The sequence below is a fragment of the Numenius arquata genome, chromosome 25, assembly GCF_964106895.1.
Source record: "Numenius arquata chromosome 25, bNumArq3.hap1.1, whole genome shotgun sequence".
Lineage (NCBI taxonomy): Eukaryota > Metazoa > Chordata > Aves > Charadriiformes > Scolopacidae > Numenius > Numenius arquata.
Window position 1 is genome coordinate 344131 of NC_133600.1, and position 13676 is coordinate 357806.

The following is a 13676-nucleotide window of genomic DNA, read 5'->3' on the forward strand; positions in this document are numbered from 1 at the left end:
ATTCCCTGTGCTGCACACCTTAGTGCTACAGGCATTTCAGAGAAGCACCCAAGCATGATGAATCCCCAGGAAGAGCATGAGAGATTTCCCCACAGGGCTGTCCTGTAGGCACTTCCTTCTTTACATACCTATGCTTGGGGTGTTTCCATTTCATCCTTTTTCTGTTGCTTTCTCTTCTGTTCACATAACCCCAGGCCTTTTGCTTTCCTATCCCATCCACCACTTCCTCACCTGATCTTAACCAAGAGAAGAATCTCCCTCCTCCATCATTCCCGGTTTAAAGTGCTTCTTAGCAGGCTGACCAGCCCTGTTGGCAAAGATAATTTGCCCTACTTACTCAGCTACATCCTGTCTCTTTGATGCAGTTGTCAATCCTGAAAGACAGTTCCATGGTCGTAGAAACCAAAATCCTGTTGCTAACAGCGGTTGTGCAATCCAGTGTCGTTCTGCAAGAATCTGCTCAACCATCCTCAAACCCTTCCCCATCCCCACACCACCTGGGCCCCCCGTGCCATTAACAATCATCCAGAGACACATCAGATTTAATACTTTTCAGGTCACCCTTGCCAGTATCACTGATGCCTACACGGAATAGCAGTAGGGGTAATAGTCATACAGCTAAGTGAACCTCAGTAGCCTGTTTACAATATCCAGAATGCAAGCCCCTGAACAACAGCAAACCTCCCCAGGTGACAGGTTAACAGGTGACAGCAAATGGGCCCCTCCACTCTCAAAATGTAGCCCCCCTACATCCCCATCTGAAGGTGACTGAAGAAATAAAGCTGAAAACCTCAAAACAGAGTTCAGCAGGAACCAGAAGACACGCTGCAGCCTGACCCACCACATGTCAATGTACAGAGGCCAAGCTGGATACCCTGCAAATTTCACTATGAATGTGCTTTCACTTTTTTTCCTCTTTTGGTGGCAAAAGAGCCTGCAAGTTTGTAATTGGGCAACACAGGTGACAAGGAAATAGAGCATGCGGAGAACAAGAAAATAGAGATGTTTCCATAGCACAGTCTGAAAGGCAGGACTGCTGGATCCTCTTTAATATACCAGCCTGTACTAGGAGCACTCTACAAACTCACCGTGTAGCTCAAGGATAGACGCATGAACACAGACACTCCTACAGCAATCATTTGAGAAAAGCTGCAAGACGCCACTCAATGAAGACACATGGAACGTGCCAAGAAGGCAATGAACTATATGCTAGGCAAGATGCATGCCCCATCCAACCACAAGTGAGTCCAGACAAATTTGGCGATGAAACATTGATCTCATTAACATGCATTAACGTGCAAGACATAGGTGTATTCCCACCAGGTGTGGCTCAATATGTTCTTATTCACCAATTATGGATCGATGAAGGACTGCCAGTTGACTATGGCTCAGACAAGAACATCGGTCAAGTTCTTAAGAACAACATAGATGTGGGTTGCGTATCACCACCATCACCTCCCAGATGTCTATAGTGCCAGAAGATCATTTAACCCCATGTCTTGGAGGCTCCAAGTCTTGAGTGACCCACCATCCACAGCAGCACCTGAATATGTATTTTGCAGGTGGCAACTGGGCAACACCAGACCTGGTCATGACAATTGTTCTGGTTACTACACACAGTGCACACAAAGGGGAAAATAGCCGCAGTGCTGGCAGATAAGCTGAGACCAGGTGAGACTACAATGAAAGTTCTGATGGCTGTGACATACCAGATTGCAGCCACCTGCAATCACACCCACTGAGCTGGGAAGACATAGGTGAAGAGGGAACCCCCTGTAGACACTGATTTTTGTCACAAGGGCAATTGCTTTCAGTGGCTCAGGCTCCCAGGGATCGTCTCTTTTTTTTCTCCCTACTCCTTTCTGTGGGTGAGAACAGAGGGATGTCCTCACAACAGCGTAGTAACTGCTCCCATGACCACCAAAACATCTTTTTTGGAAGGCTGCACTACAGGGGGGCACAGGGAGTTATTAGAAAGTGAAATGAGGACAGCTCCAGGACTCCCTTCCTCTTAGTCCTTCCAGAATTTCCCCTCCCATCCTCACAAATTAGGTTATTGTAACAATGACCCCACCGCAGTGAGAACAGCATTAGTCCTATACTAGGGAGGTAGAAAAAACAGGGGAGGAGCTAAATTTCTCTTCTGTCATTGGCTAAACTCCACAAGTGGATTTACGCAGAGAAAGAATGAGAACATTTATAGGTTCTCCCAGCTACACAGGCAAAACATATTTTTGTATTTTTCTGAGGGCTTACTGTATACATATTTATTTCTCTAGAGGCCTACTGCATACAAATAAAGATAGAGGAGCATTGGATAGGGTTAGGGAGAGCAGGAAGAAGGGCTACAATTAGTGGAGGACTAGAGATGAATCTCAACTTCAGCAAAGTTCCTCTTCTCTGCTGTTAAGAGGTGGCAGCCCTGTGTTCCTTAAAGAACAACAGGAGTTTTTATTCCAAGGCCATGATGCAGCTGTGGTCTGTAAAACTAAGGAGATTGCCCAACAGAGGAGGTGGCCGCTTTTTTTTCCTATCTTCTGTGGGTTGGTGATTAAAACAACAAGGAAGAAAGACCATCCTGATCAGCTGATGATTTAAGAGTCTCTGGCAGAACAGTGACTATGTTCCTTGCCTGAAAAGCATCAGCAAAACTTCTCTCATCTAGAGGATATTCCCCTAATCCAGAGCTTTGAAACAAGATGAGAAATGTTCCCATGCACGCAGGGGCGGGGGGAGAGAATGTCAGTAACGGTCTCACCCCAGCCCCGTTCTTAGACATGGTCACTGTGGGATACTGGAGTGACAAGCAATGGACAAACATCTTTCTCATGAAACCATGCTCCTGTCTACTGCTTGTCATAGCAATCCCCAACCTCCCGTTTGCCTTGAGAACAGGTGGTGGGTCCATAAAGTCTCAGGTGTCAGAGCCCACTGGTGAGCAGTTACTCCTGCTTGCCCTCTCACAACACACATCATTCCATTTACCATGGTGGCAGATGTTGTTCTCTGTCACTACCAGAGATAAGCCAAAAATATTAAAATATTTAGACAGCTAAAAAAAAAAAAAAAAACCACCACAAAAAAAACCCAGAACAGAGTCAAATTTACACACAGTTGAGAACAACCAAGGAGAATTTTCATCTTGAACACCCTGGGACGAGAAAATAGTCTATTTTAAGCATGTAGAGCTCATACAAAGATATAACAATGTAGCCAGAATGGTATGTCAGCATCACTGGACTACGCTTAGCTGTGCTTCTACACGGAAATTAGAGTTGCTTTGGGGTTTGTTTGGTTTTTTGGGCTGTGGGGTTTGGAGGGCTTATTTTTAATTAATATCTTATTTCATGCTAAGCCAAATCATTTTATGAACACAAATTCTAGCACTGTAACAACTGTATTGTCAGCAGAACATCCAGTTTACTAGATTGATCCTGAAAGGACAGGATTCTCTCATTCCAGTAAACCCAAGATCTGACAGCCATCTCAAGTTTTACTGTTCCCACAGTCCTAAATCACTGTCCACTATCCTGGATCAAAACAACAAGACTACAAAGTCTCCTTTTCTGGACATATGTAAAGAATAAATAAGCTATCCTAACGGGATGGGGGAAGCATTTAACAAATGTGGTCCAGAGACCCGCTGAAGTACCTTATATTGTCTCTGACATGTCAAAGAAGAGCTTGAGGAATCCTGACAAAGTTTGTTGGGATATATCTAAGAATTAGGCCTTTTGTGAAGAGGGAAAGCTCAAGGGCAAAGTAATTAGGATATTTATATCAAAGTCCTCAAGTTTCTTTTCTGATTACTGCATCAGAGTATTTTTCCAGAATTGGTAATACACAGAACAACTACTAGGAGACAGTTTATGGTCATATTAAAAATCTAGTGAGATTATATCTATGTTTTCTGCTTGTCCTGTTCTTACTCTTTTTTATGTTTGTTGTCAATAGAATTACTTTCTGCCTTCTATATTTAAAATGCATACTCCTTCTAGCCTCCAGCAATCTACAACTTTAAAGCTCCCTGAACCACACATGGTTATTTTTTTTTATAGTATGATTTCACATAGGACAAGTGATGTAGCCGTGTTTTATGTTTAGAAATACCTAGTTATTTTGAAAACATGGAAGTTATAATATATCATTAAGTGGTACAAGCATACTTTAAGGTACTTGAATCTCGGGCGTACACTGATTGCAGGCAGGGCAACCACTCCCAAAACAAGCCACTATCCTATCTGGTCTGCTTAAAAGAAATTAATTCATACCCTCCTCCTATCACCCCTAGCATCATCAAACCAGACCCTTAAAGGGGGGGGAGAAGCCTACACAGTGGCAAAGCAATCCAACACTAGTTACACTCTAGGCTTTCCACAAGTTTAACTTAATCTCAGAAGAGGGACACCGTACCTTGCAGACTGTCTCCAACAGATAGAGTAGGGGGGGGTTGGGCTGGGTGTATGGGTGGGACTGTCCCCAGCTGTGTCACTGACTACATCCTTCCTCCATATGGGAAGGAGAGGGAAAGCAGATACAACAGAAGAGGGAAAAGCAAAACATGGCTTAGAAAAAGGATCAGCCAGTTTTGCCGCCAAGATCACAGGAAGCGGACCAGCTGCCCTCCCATGATGGGTACCGTCAGCAAGGCGTAGTTCACGCTAAAAGGATTTGATTCCTGGCATTTGCGGGGACTAGGAGAGATTTTCTCTGGTGAGAAGCAAAGTTAGTCCAAACCCTGTCACGTTTTTCATCTCATCAGCCGTCAGGACAGTGACTATAAAGAAAAAGTAACGCCCAGGTTGACAGAACTCACAGGACGCGTGTGCTCAGCACGGGGTCCAATACACCGACTTACGCTACAAACTACGGCGAAGAAGCGGTCCGCAGCGGGTGAGACCGACATCAAGACCCGGAGGTTCCCCGGGAACGGGGTGCTCCGTGCCGCCACCTCTCCCCGCCCGAGATACGCTGGGTCCCTGCGACTCCCATCGCCGCCACCGGCCAGCGGAGCGCCGCGCCCGCCTCGCCGCCCGGAGCCGCTCCCCGGCTGGGCCGGCCGCCGCCAGGCCCGCTCCCGCCAACGGCACCGGCACCGCTCCGGGTGCCGAATTTTCACTCGGTGGCGATCCCGGCCCGAGCCGCCTCCACCGTGTCACCAGCAGACACCCCCCCCCCCAAGCCCAGCAAGCCCCTCTGGCAGCCGCCGAGGGGCCACACGGACACAGCAGGCGCCGCGTCTCCACGACGCCCCCCCGCCCGAAGTTCTGGCCGGCCCCCGCAGCTCTCGCCCTCAGTCCCGAGGCCAGCGGCCGGGCACCGCGGAGCCCGCTGCCCTGGGGCGCCCCTCGCCGAGGCCGGAGCCCAGCGGGAGCGGCGCGGCGGGCCGCGCATGGCGCCGCCGAGCCGGCGGCCGCGCGGAAACGCCACAGCGCGCTCCGCGGGACCCGGTCGGTCGAGCCCCTGGGCCGCGGGCCCGCTCCCTGGGACAGAGCGGGAAACGCCTCCAGCGGGCCGCCGCCGCTCGCCCTCCCCCCCCCCCCCGCCGCGGAGCCGCGGGCGAGAGCCAGCAGGCCGCCCTGGACCGTACCTCCCGGGTGGTGACCTCCTCCTTCTCGGAGATCTTCAGCAGCAGCCGGTCATTCTCCAGCTCCAGCGCCCGCACACGGTCGATGTAAACGGCCAGGCGGTCATTGAGCTGCCGCAGCTCCTCCTTCTCCTGCAGTCGGGAGATGCGAGTCGGCGACAGCGGGGTCCCGCCGGGGGTGCCGCGGCTCGGGGTGCCTGACATGGCGCTCAATTCGCGGGCGGGCGGGCAGCGGGCTCATTCAATCCCGCCGCACCGTGGGAGGAGGCAGCAGTAAGATGGCGGACATCGCCTCCCCTGCCGCCGCGCCGCCTGGGAAATGGAGTCTCGGCGCCGAGATGGCCGCGCCGCAGGGCGCGCCGGGAGATGTAGTCGCGGCCGCCCTCTATTTTGTGAGCTGCCCGGCGGGCCCGAGGCTGCTCCGCATCCAAAAGCGTGGCTTGTGCCGCCTATTAAAATACAAAAGTAGGCGGCCGCGAGCGTGAATAAAGCGTGAGTAAAGAGTGAGAGGCCAATCTTGAAGGCAAGGGTGTTTTTTTTTGTAATAAAGCCGGGAGGGCCAAGAGCTGCCCGCTAGGACTGCTCCTCACAGGCTCCACCGCGGCCAGCAGCTGCTCCTGGGGCTGGTGGGTGCGGGTCACCCCGCGGGTCCCCGCCCTGCCGGGAGCCCCCGGCCTCTGCCCCACGCCCTGGGTCACCAGGTACACAGGAGAGTGACGCTGGTGCCCACCGGGTGACGGGCACTGGCATGGTGTTCCTCTCGCAGGGTGTATTTTCACACCAGATGTCCAAAACACGGCTTGCGCTGTGCATGGAGTTGGCCCGCTTGGCTGCTGGCAGCGATGTTCCATAGGCCAGGGACCTGAGGTTTGCCTGAACTGGGGGGTGAGTCTCAGAAAAAACACCCATCAGCTGTTTCCAAGGGTGAATATTTGGGAGTGCTGTTTTGCAGATTTTAGAAATTTCTTTACTGAGATGCCAGTCTGATCAGGCGGTTCAAGGGCGCTCTCCTGAAATCCTCTTGCTGTCCCTGGGAACGCAGCCAAATTTTGAACTAAAATCCACTGGGAAGCTTTCCCTTCCTAAAGGTTTGGAGATTATTTTCCCCAAAATGTATTTTTACTGAATACACCCCAACTTCTGGCAGTCCTTGCACGTTAACAGGGATAGACTGGATTACCATTCCCATGAGCTGATTCCTTGTGTCCCGAAACTTTGGAGGCTGAAAAGCCCTTACTGCTGTAGTGTCTTTTGGCTACCAGGGAAGGCTGAGGAAAGGGAGATCTTCTGCCCAAGAAGCAGAAAAAAGAGATTCAAAGTCTGTCATCCATACACATGGACATCAAATTAAAAAAGCAGCATGAGCATAATGCAAGGAATGTGCATGAGGAGGAGGACAGACCCAGGCAGAGAAACGGGAACGAGAGTGAGAAAATACGGAAAGAAACTTGGGGAGCCAGTTTGAACAAATGGGTGCAAATGGGTTTATCCTCAAAACAGAAGCTATACAATCCTCACATCAGAGCACCTGGGATCCTAATATAGAGTACACCTCAGACTGGAAAACCTCGGAATAAATCCAGGAATTCTGGATGCTCAATACCCTTGTTGGCAAATAGCTCTAAGTCCCTCGTGCCATCACCATGCATCTTTAGCGGCTGATCCGTGTACATGGTAGGTTGTATTTATTTAAAAATATGCATCCACTATGAAAAGGGTTGTCCTGGCTTCCTCTGCAGAGGACAGAGTGCCTGTCCCACCAGGCTGGGCCACCATCTCCCCAGGGAATGCACGGGCCCCCTTGGCCCCTCTGTCTCCTGCTGAGACCTGAGGATGGGGACACCCCCACCGTGACGCAGGGACCCTGCACCGTGACGCCGGGCTGCCAGTGGGTCACCCGGGGGGAAGTTATGAAGGATGGCTCCAGTGAGAGCACCCCATGGATCAGAACATGCGCCCCTTCTGTGGGCACTGCCACAGCCACCTGGCTGGAGGCCGCCGTTATCAGACCTGTATCGGTGACAGCTGATAACGTGACATACAGCTCCGCGCCAAACCCTGCTTTTTGGAAGAATTCAAGTTGTTTCTGCCCCGAAGGAAAAAATTCTTCACAGAAAGAGTGGTCAGACACTGGAAGAGGCTGCCCAGGGAGGGGGTTGAGTCACCATCCCGGAATGTGTTTAAGAGCCGTTTAGATGCGATGCTGGGGGATACGGTGTAGGGGAGAACTTTTAGAGTAGGGTTGCTGGTTGGACTCGATGATGCCAAGGGTCTTTTCCAACCTGAACGATTCTATGACATATTCTATGATTCTAGGAATGTCTCTGGAGAAGGCGGGGAGAGCAGAGACTACAAGTCCCGGCGAGCTGCGGCCGGTGCCGCGCCCCCTCCCCCCCCGGCCCCGGCCCCGGCCCCGGCCCCGCCGCCCCGGCCCTTTGTCGCTGGAGCACGCGGCGTTTTTTGAATCTTGGCGCCCGGCTGCAAACCGTGACCCACGCGCTGCCGGGGGGGCCCGGCCCCGGCCCCGCCGAGGCGGTGCTGGGCCTCCGGGAACATCGCTGCCTTCCGCTGGCACCGCGGCACGACGGACTTCATCTCTCCCAACGTGCCGTTTCCAGCACCAGCAAATTCGTGGAATGCCAGTTATAAGCTTTGGTCACGTTAAGCCAACAAAAAAAAATATATTTTAGGAATGCTGAAACTCAGTATAAGCATTTTGGGGTTCGCTCATTTCTTCTCTTGTGATTTGAGGTGATACTCTGTGCATGTGTCATACTTTGGAAATTCCTTTAAACTTACTGCTTTATTTTGATTGATAATGTAATTCAGATATAAATCCCCTTTGTTCATGAAGTTTAGCCCAAACTCCCCCATTATTTTGTCCATCAGATTTTTTAGATAATGGTTTAGAAACTGTGTCAAGGGTTTGATTTTCAGTTTGGTGTTTGTTTTAGTTTGGTTTGGTTTGGGTTGGGTTTTCTTGCCTTCTAATGTTACCAGTTATTTTTATAGGGTTGGTATCAACTGTCTTGCAGTAAAATCTTTTTTTCTAAACATACTTCCTGAAATAGGCCTCACTAATAATACCTAATATTTTCTACATTTTTTAGAAGGTCCCTTTCTATAGCAGTAACCAGAACGTGCACACTTTCATCCTTGTCACCAGTTTCCTCTCCCTGTTAACTGAACACGTATGATCACTTTTCCTCTCTCTGCTAAAAAGAAGAGAGCAGTTTGGGGAGAGGAAAGAGTCGAGGGAGGAGGTGAAGTGCAAAAGCTGAGAGCCCACTTGCCAACTGTACTTTCCAGGGAGTACGATGCCTGCTTTAGTTGTGGAATTAGTGTCTGCTCGAATGCTGGTCCTCTTGGATGGCTCTGGTGATATAGGTTACTACTGAACCAGTCAGTGTTGTTTTCATTAAGGACCTTGACAGTTCACTGCTACCCAAAACAATTTTATAATAAACTCCATCTCTGCTTTCACAAGATTTGATTTGTTTGCCCAGGACACAATTATTTAGTGCCTAACAAAGGGACATCTAGGGACGTATCAGCCTTACCTGACTGGGGTGGCAGAGGGCTGTGGCAATCCCCGGGGCTGCCTTCCCTGGGCTTTCCAGATTGGGAGCCCGTTGGGAGCACACCAAGGCTCACACCCCCCCAGCTTCACTCCGTGTGGAAAGCAGAGCACAGGAAAAGCTAGTGCATGGACAGGTTTCATCTTGATATAAAGCCAGAAACTTGGAAGTGCCCTGGGCTAAGTCTCTAGCTCAAAGGTACTTGCAACATATCTGACTGCCTGGGAAGGATAAGGATAATTTTTGGGGATGTCAGAGAACACAGACAGCAGTGTGCTTCTCCCATCAGATAAATGAAGGGATTACAGTACATAGTAAAGACAAAGGAAGACATCGCGTATCCTTTGATGCAGAGCATCTTCTCAGTCGTTGACCAGTTTCCTGTACAGTTGGGTGTAACGAGTTTTCTGACACTGTCTGGGATTTCATAATGACTCTGACGTTTTCACAAATCTGGGGACGCAGGATTTCCAGTGCTATTTCCTATCTCAACTGCTTTAGTTTCTCAGCAGCTGTTGCCATGCCCTCCCCTTTCTTATTCTACACTTGATTATTTGTATGCCTGTAATAGCTGGATTATTTCTGCCTTTTCTGTAGTTGCCTAACTTCCCATCTGCCTCACATTCCTTATCTCACTCTGAACAGCCTGTCAATATTTAATCAATTGTCTCAGATATTTTCATTAATTTCAGGAAGGGGCAAAGATTGAACATGTAGCACAAAACATTTTCCTATCAGTCCAAATTCAATCCAGCTCAGCATTAGTGATGAGTCCAAGTCTGGAAGAAGCACTCAGACCTCAGCGCAGATTTCTGTTCCAGAATTTCAGCTTTCATTGAATAAAATTGCTTCTAGCAGTGTCGGGACAGAAAGCATGAAAGTGGAGAAAATTAATAGTACGCCATGTGTCATGCATGAGATCTTCATCTGCTATGAGAAAGTTTGCTAAGAGGCATGTAAAAAAGAGCAAAAAGGAACACAGTGCACAAGTGTGGGATTAAAGCAAAGAGACAGAAGACTGTACGTAGAACAAGGATTTTTTTTCAAGAGAAGACACCATGCTGTGATGAGTAGAGGGCGTATTTATTTCTAATTCCAGGCAGATAGTGTTTGACAGGAGCCTTAAATAATAATAATATTCTTCTGCTATAGCATTTACCTGCTTACTGAGGCAGAATTCAACCTGTATCACACTGGGGGAAGTGTTAACCAAGCCTGGGCAGGAGAATTCAGGTCTGTGATTGGGATTGTTTATCCCTTTGTGGCAGGAAGGCGAGTGACTTTCATGGTCAGGAGGGCCTGGGTTGCCCTTTAGACTCTTGTACTAGAACCAGACCCTAGTCTCATGTGACCAGAAAGAAATGAGAATTTCATTTTAAAACCCTCTCATATTTTCCCCCCGTCTCAACAGAGAAGTGGCAATGGAAGAAGCTGGGAGGAAAGGGGGAAGAGGAGGGGGGAACAGAGCTCAGGGCTCCTCAACTTTCCACAATTCCACTTCATCACTTTTCTAGACATTTGCTTCTAATACCACATGCTAAAAAAGAGCCAGGTCTGTGACACATGAGCAATGGAGAAGCTTTCCACAGTACAACTCCTTTGCAGCCTGGATCAGGCAAAGGGAGTGCTGCGGTGTGTGATGCACCACAGCCTTCAGCCAAGCATCAGTTACAGTCTTCCCCTCACTGCCTCCCCAGAGCTCAGGAACTCTTCCGAAGTAGTAGGAAGACAGATTTCTTGGCAATAAAACACTGTGAAAACACCACTGAAAACAGATGAGGTGGGCAAGTAGGAACAATATCACCGTTTCCTTCTAGTCAGGCTGCTGGCAGCCTGGGAGTCTATGGAGATGGAGCCATGGGCGTTTGTGTGCGTACCCAGCTGCTATTTATATAGGTAAATAAGATCTAAGGAAGGGGTTATTCATATCACCTTTAATGAAATATTGGGCCAATAATCTCTAACATTATGAGTTTCAACTTTCATACACAGAACTGAATTTCATTCTAGTTGTACTTTCAGCGATCCAAAGATAAAGAGACTCCTGTGCAGCCTGCTGGGGCAGCCCCAGGTTCTCAGCGCTCCGTGGAGCTCAGGTTCCCTCAAAACATGAGCAAGCCCCTGATCTTTTAGCTGTGTGGCAGAGTGTAGTGGAGGAGGGTGGGGACTGGCTCTGAAATGCAGCTCCTCCGCGTTCATAAAGCTTTATGAGCCAGGAGCAATCCCAGCTCTGCTCCCAGAATCACTGAGATCACTGATACTCCGGTGGAGCTGTGGGAGGGGAGCACGGAGCGCTCACACCCCCGTGCTGCTATTGTATAAAACTTGGCATTGGTCTCCAGGCTAATGAAAACAAATCCAGCGTTTTTTTTCAAAACAGCCATTTGGCGCCTAATTTTCAAATCCGCAGCCCAACGGCAGCTGGCTCAGCGCCCATCACCATAGAGCTATTTACGTATTTCCCTCCAGCAACTGCAGTAACCTTTTATGTACCTCATCTCTGGCCAGGCTGGGGCAGCCTCCCTCCCGGTCTCACTGGGATGGATTAGGATTTCGATTTTATTCTGTTAACGAAAACAAACAAACACCCAGTGTGATAGGAGCTCAGCTTTTAGCAAAGAAAGGTGGAAGCAGAAACCTTTGACTCCCCTTTGAAAGATACTTAGCCCGTTGTGCACCTTAATGGGAGAAATGCTGCATGTATCTGGGAGTGCTGAGAGTCCTTAAGACGGAGCCTCTGTCAAAGGTGAAGTTTACAGAGTAAAAGTATGTGAAAGGGAAGAAGACAGGTATATGGAAATAAAGAGGTATGTGCATGGGATCAATCTCTCTCATCCACATTACATGATTAATAAAGGAGATGAAAGGAATGCTTTCTGCAATTCCAAAGTGTGCTCCACCCAAGATCTCAAAGTATTTTACGAAAGATAATTTATCAGGCTTTATAATAATTTTGCGATGAAGCTAAGCATGATTGCTATGAAATCTTGCGTGAAGATTACTCAGTTAATGTCTGCATGTCTTGATCTTTGTGGAGCAGCTCTGTGGACCTGGCTTTCAGCTCCTATCAATGCATCTGTCTCATTGGAAAACATTTTTCCAGTGCACAGCTGGTGACAACAGAGAAGTGCTGGAACGCAGGCTCCGTTCACACTTGTGTTGGAGCTGCATGTCCTTAACATGAGGGACAGCTCTGACTACACCAGAACATACAACAGGAAGCCGTTTGCTGTTTTGAGTTTGGCACCTGACTGTAGGAACCGGGAGAGACCCTGCCTTGCCCTGGTCTCCCACAGCCTCTGCTGTGTGCAGGATTTTGAAGGCCAGCAGCATCATGTCACTTCTTTGTCTACCACCAATGCGCTGTGGGTGTGGGGGGGTAGATAGATGCAAGAATCAGATGTTTCGGGCAGCCATGAATGAGATTTGCTTGGATGGAGTAAATGAGCAGGAGCTACAGCAAATGAGAAGCTTTAGATTGACAGAGATATTTGCAGGCTACCTCAACGCTGCTAAACTGCATTTCTGAGTATGAGAATATCATAGCTTTGTAGGATTTAATTTGTTTCCACCGTGTTTGCAGATATCTTGCATGTAAAAGGAAGACCCGCCTCAGCGTGGCCCTGCGTGGTGCAGTGGGAACAGTGGGAGGCAGGTTTGCCCCCTGGAAAGACTGGGGCCATTGCACGGTGGGGGCTGGAGAGATGCCGGTGGGTAATCCACCCAAGGGCAGGAATCTCAAAGCTGGGCCTGCTCTGACTGAACCTCTGAACTCCCTCAAGTGCAAAAGATTATGTATAACTCCATGGAATGCAGAGAAATAACTGGTGAGTTCAAAGTATTGAGCTTTCCAACCTGCAGAGAACTAGTAAATGACAAGAATTCGCTAGCTGACAGTTCTTCCCATGCTCCAACGAAACCAGGCCAGTTCTCCCTCAGTACCTCAGGAAAGATTGCCTCAGTTTACCAGCACGGTGTTCTTCCTTGTCACTCTCAGCAGTGCGGACAGGTGCTCCGAAGGGGTCAGTGATACTGCCATCATAATTGGTTCAGGGCTTCATCAGTCTCTGGGCATTTACTCACACCATTAGCAGAGACACTAGCTTCAGGCATAATCCCCCTGCTGCGGTGCATACAGCCCAGTGCAGGTGTGTGCAACCCCCGTGGCACATGTGGATGTGTTCTTGATGCCTTCTTGGGGTCTAGCACCCCCTTTGGTGGTTGCTTGGAGACTGGTTTACCTGAAAACACCTGCCTGATGTGCGAGACCTGTACGCTGTCTGCTCAGCTTCAACCAGTGAGATTGATCTGGCATCTGCTGGATGGTAAAGAAATAGTTGATGAACCATTATGCAGTTGTTGCTGGGTTTGCATTTTATAACACGTTTGGAGTGGGAGGCCAATGAATGTTGGGAAACTGCAAACTGCTAAACGGCCTCAGGTAGGGAGGACGGCAGAGAGATTGGTGTGGGGCTATGTGATTAATGAAGCCGTGGGCAACTTATACTGAC

The 13676-nt window shown here is 49.1% G+C and overlaps 1 protein-coding gene across 1 annotated transcript in view; it reads right to left on the reverse strand.

Annotated features, from left to right (window-relative positions):
* The window catches only part of LMNB2 (lamin B2), a 32149-nt gene extending 26272 nt beyond the window's left edge, over nt 1–5877 (reverse strand). Inside the window, exon 1 of the mRNA XM_074163995.1 lies at nt 5591–5877. Within this exon, the coding sequence (XP_074020096.1) occupies nt 5591–5791 (201 nt within the window). The 5' untranslated portion in view covers nt 5792–5877. The remainder of the gene's footprint in view (nt 1–5590) is intronic.
* Nucleotides 5878–13676: the final 7799 nt, after the last annotated feature.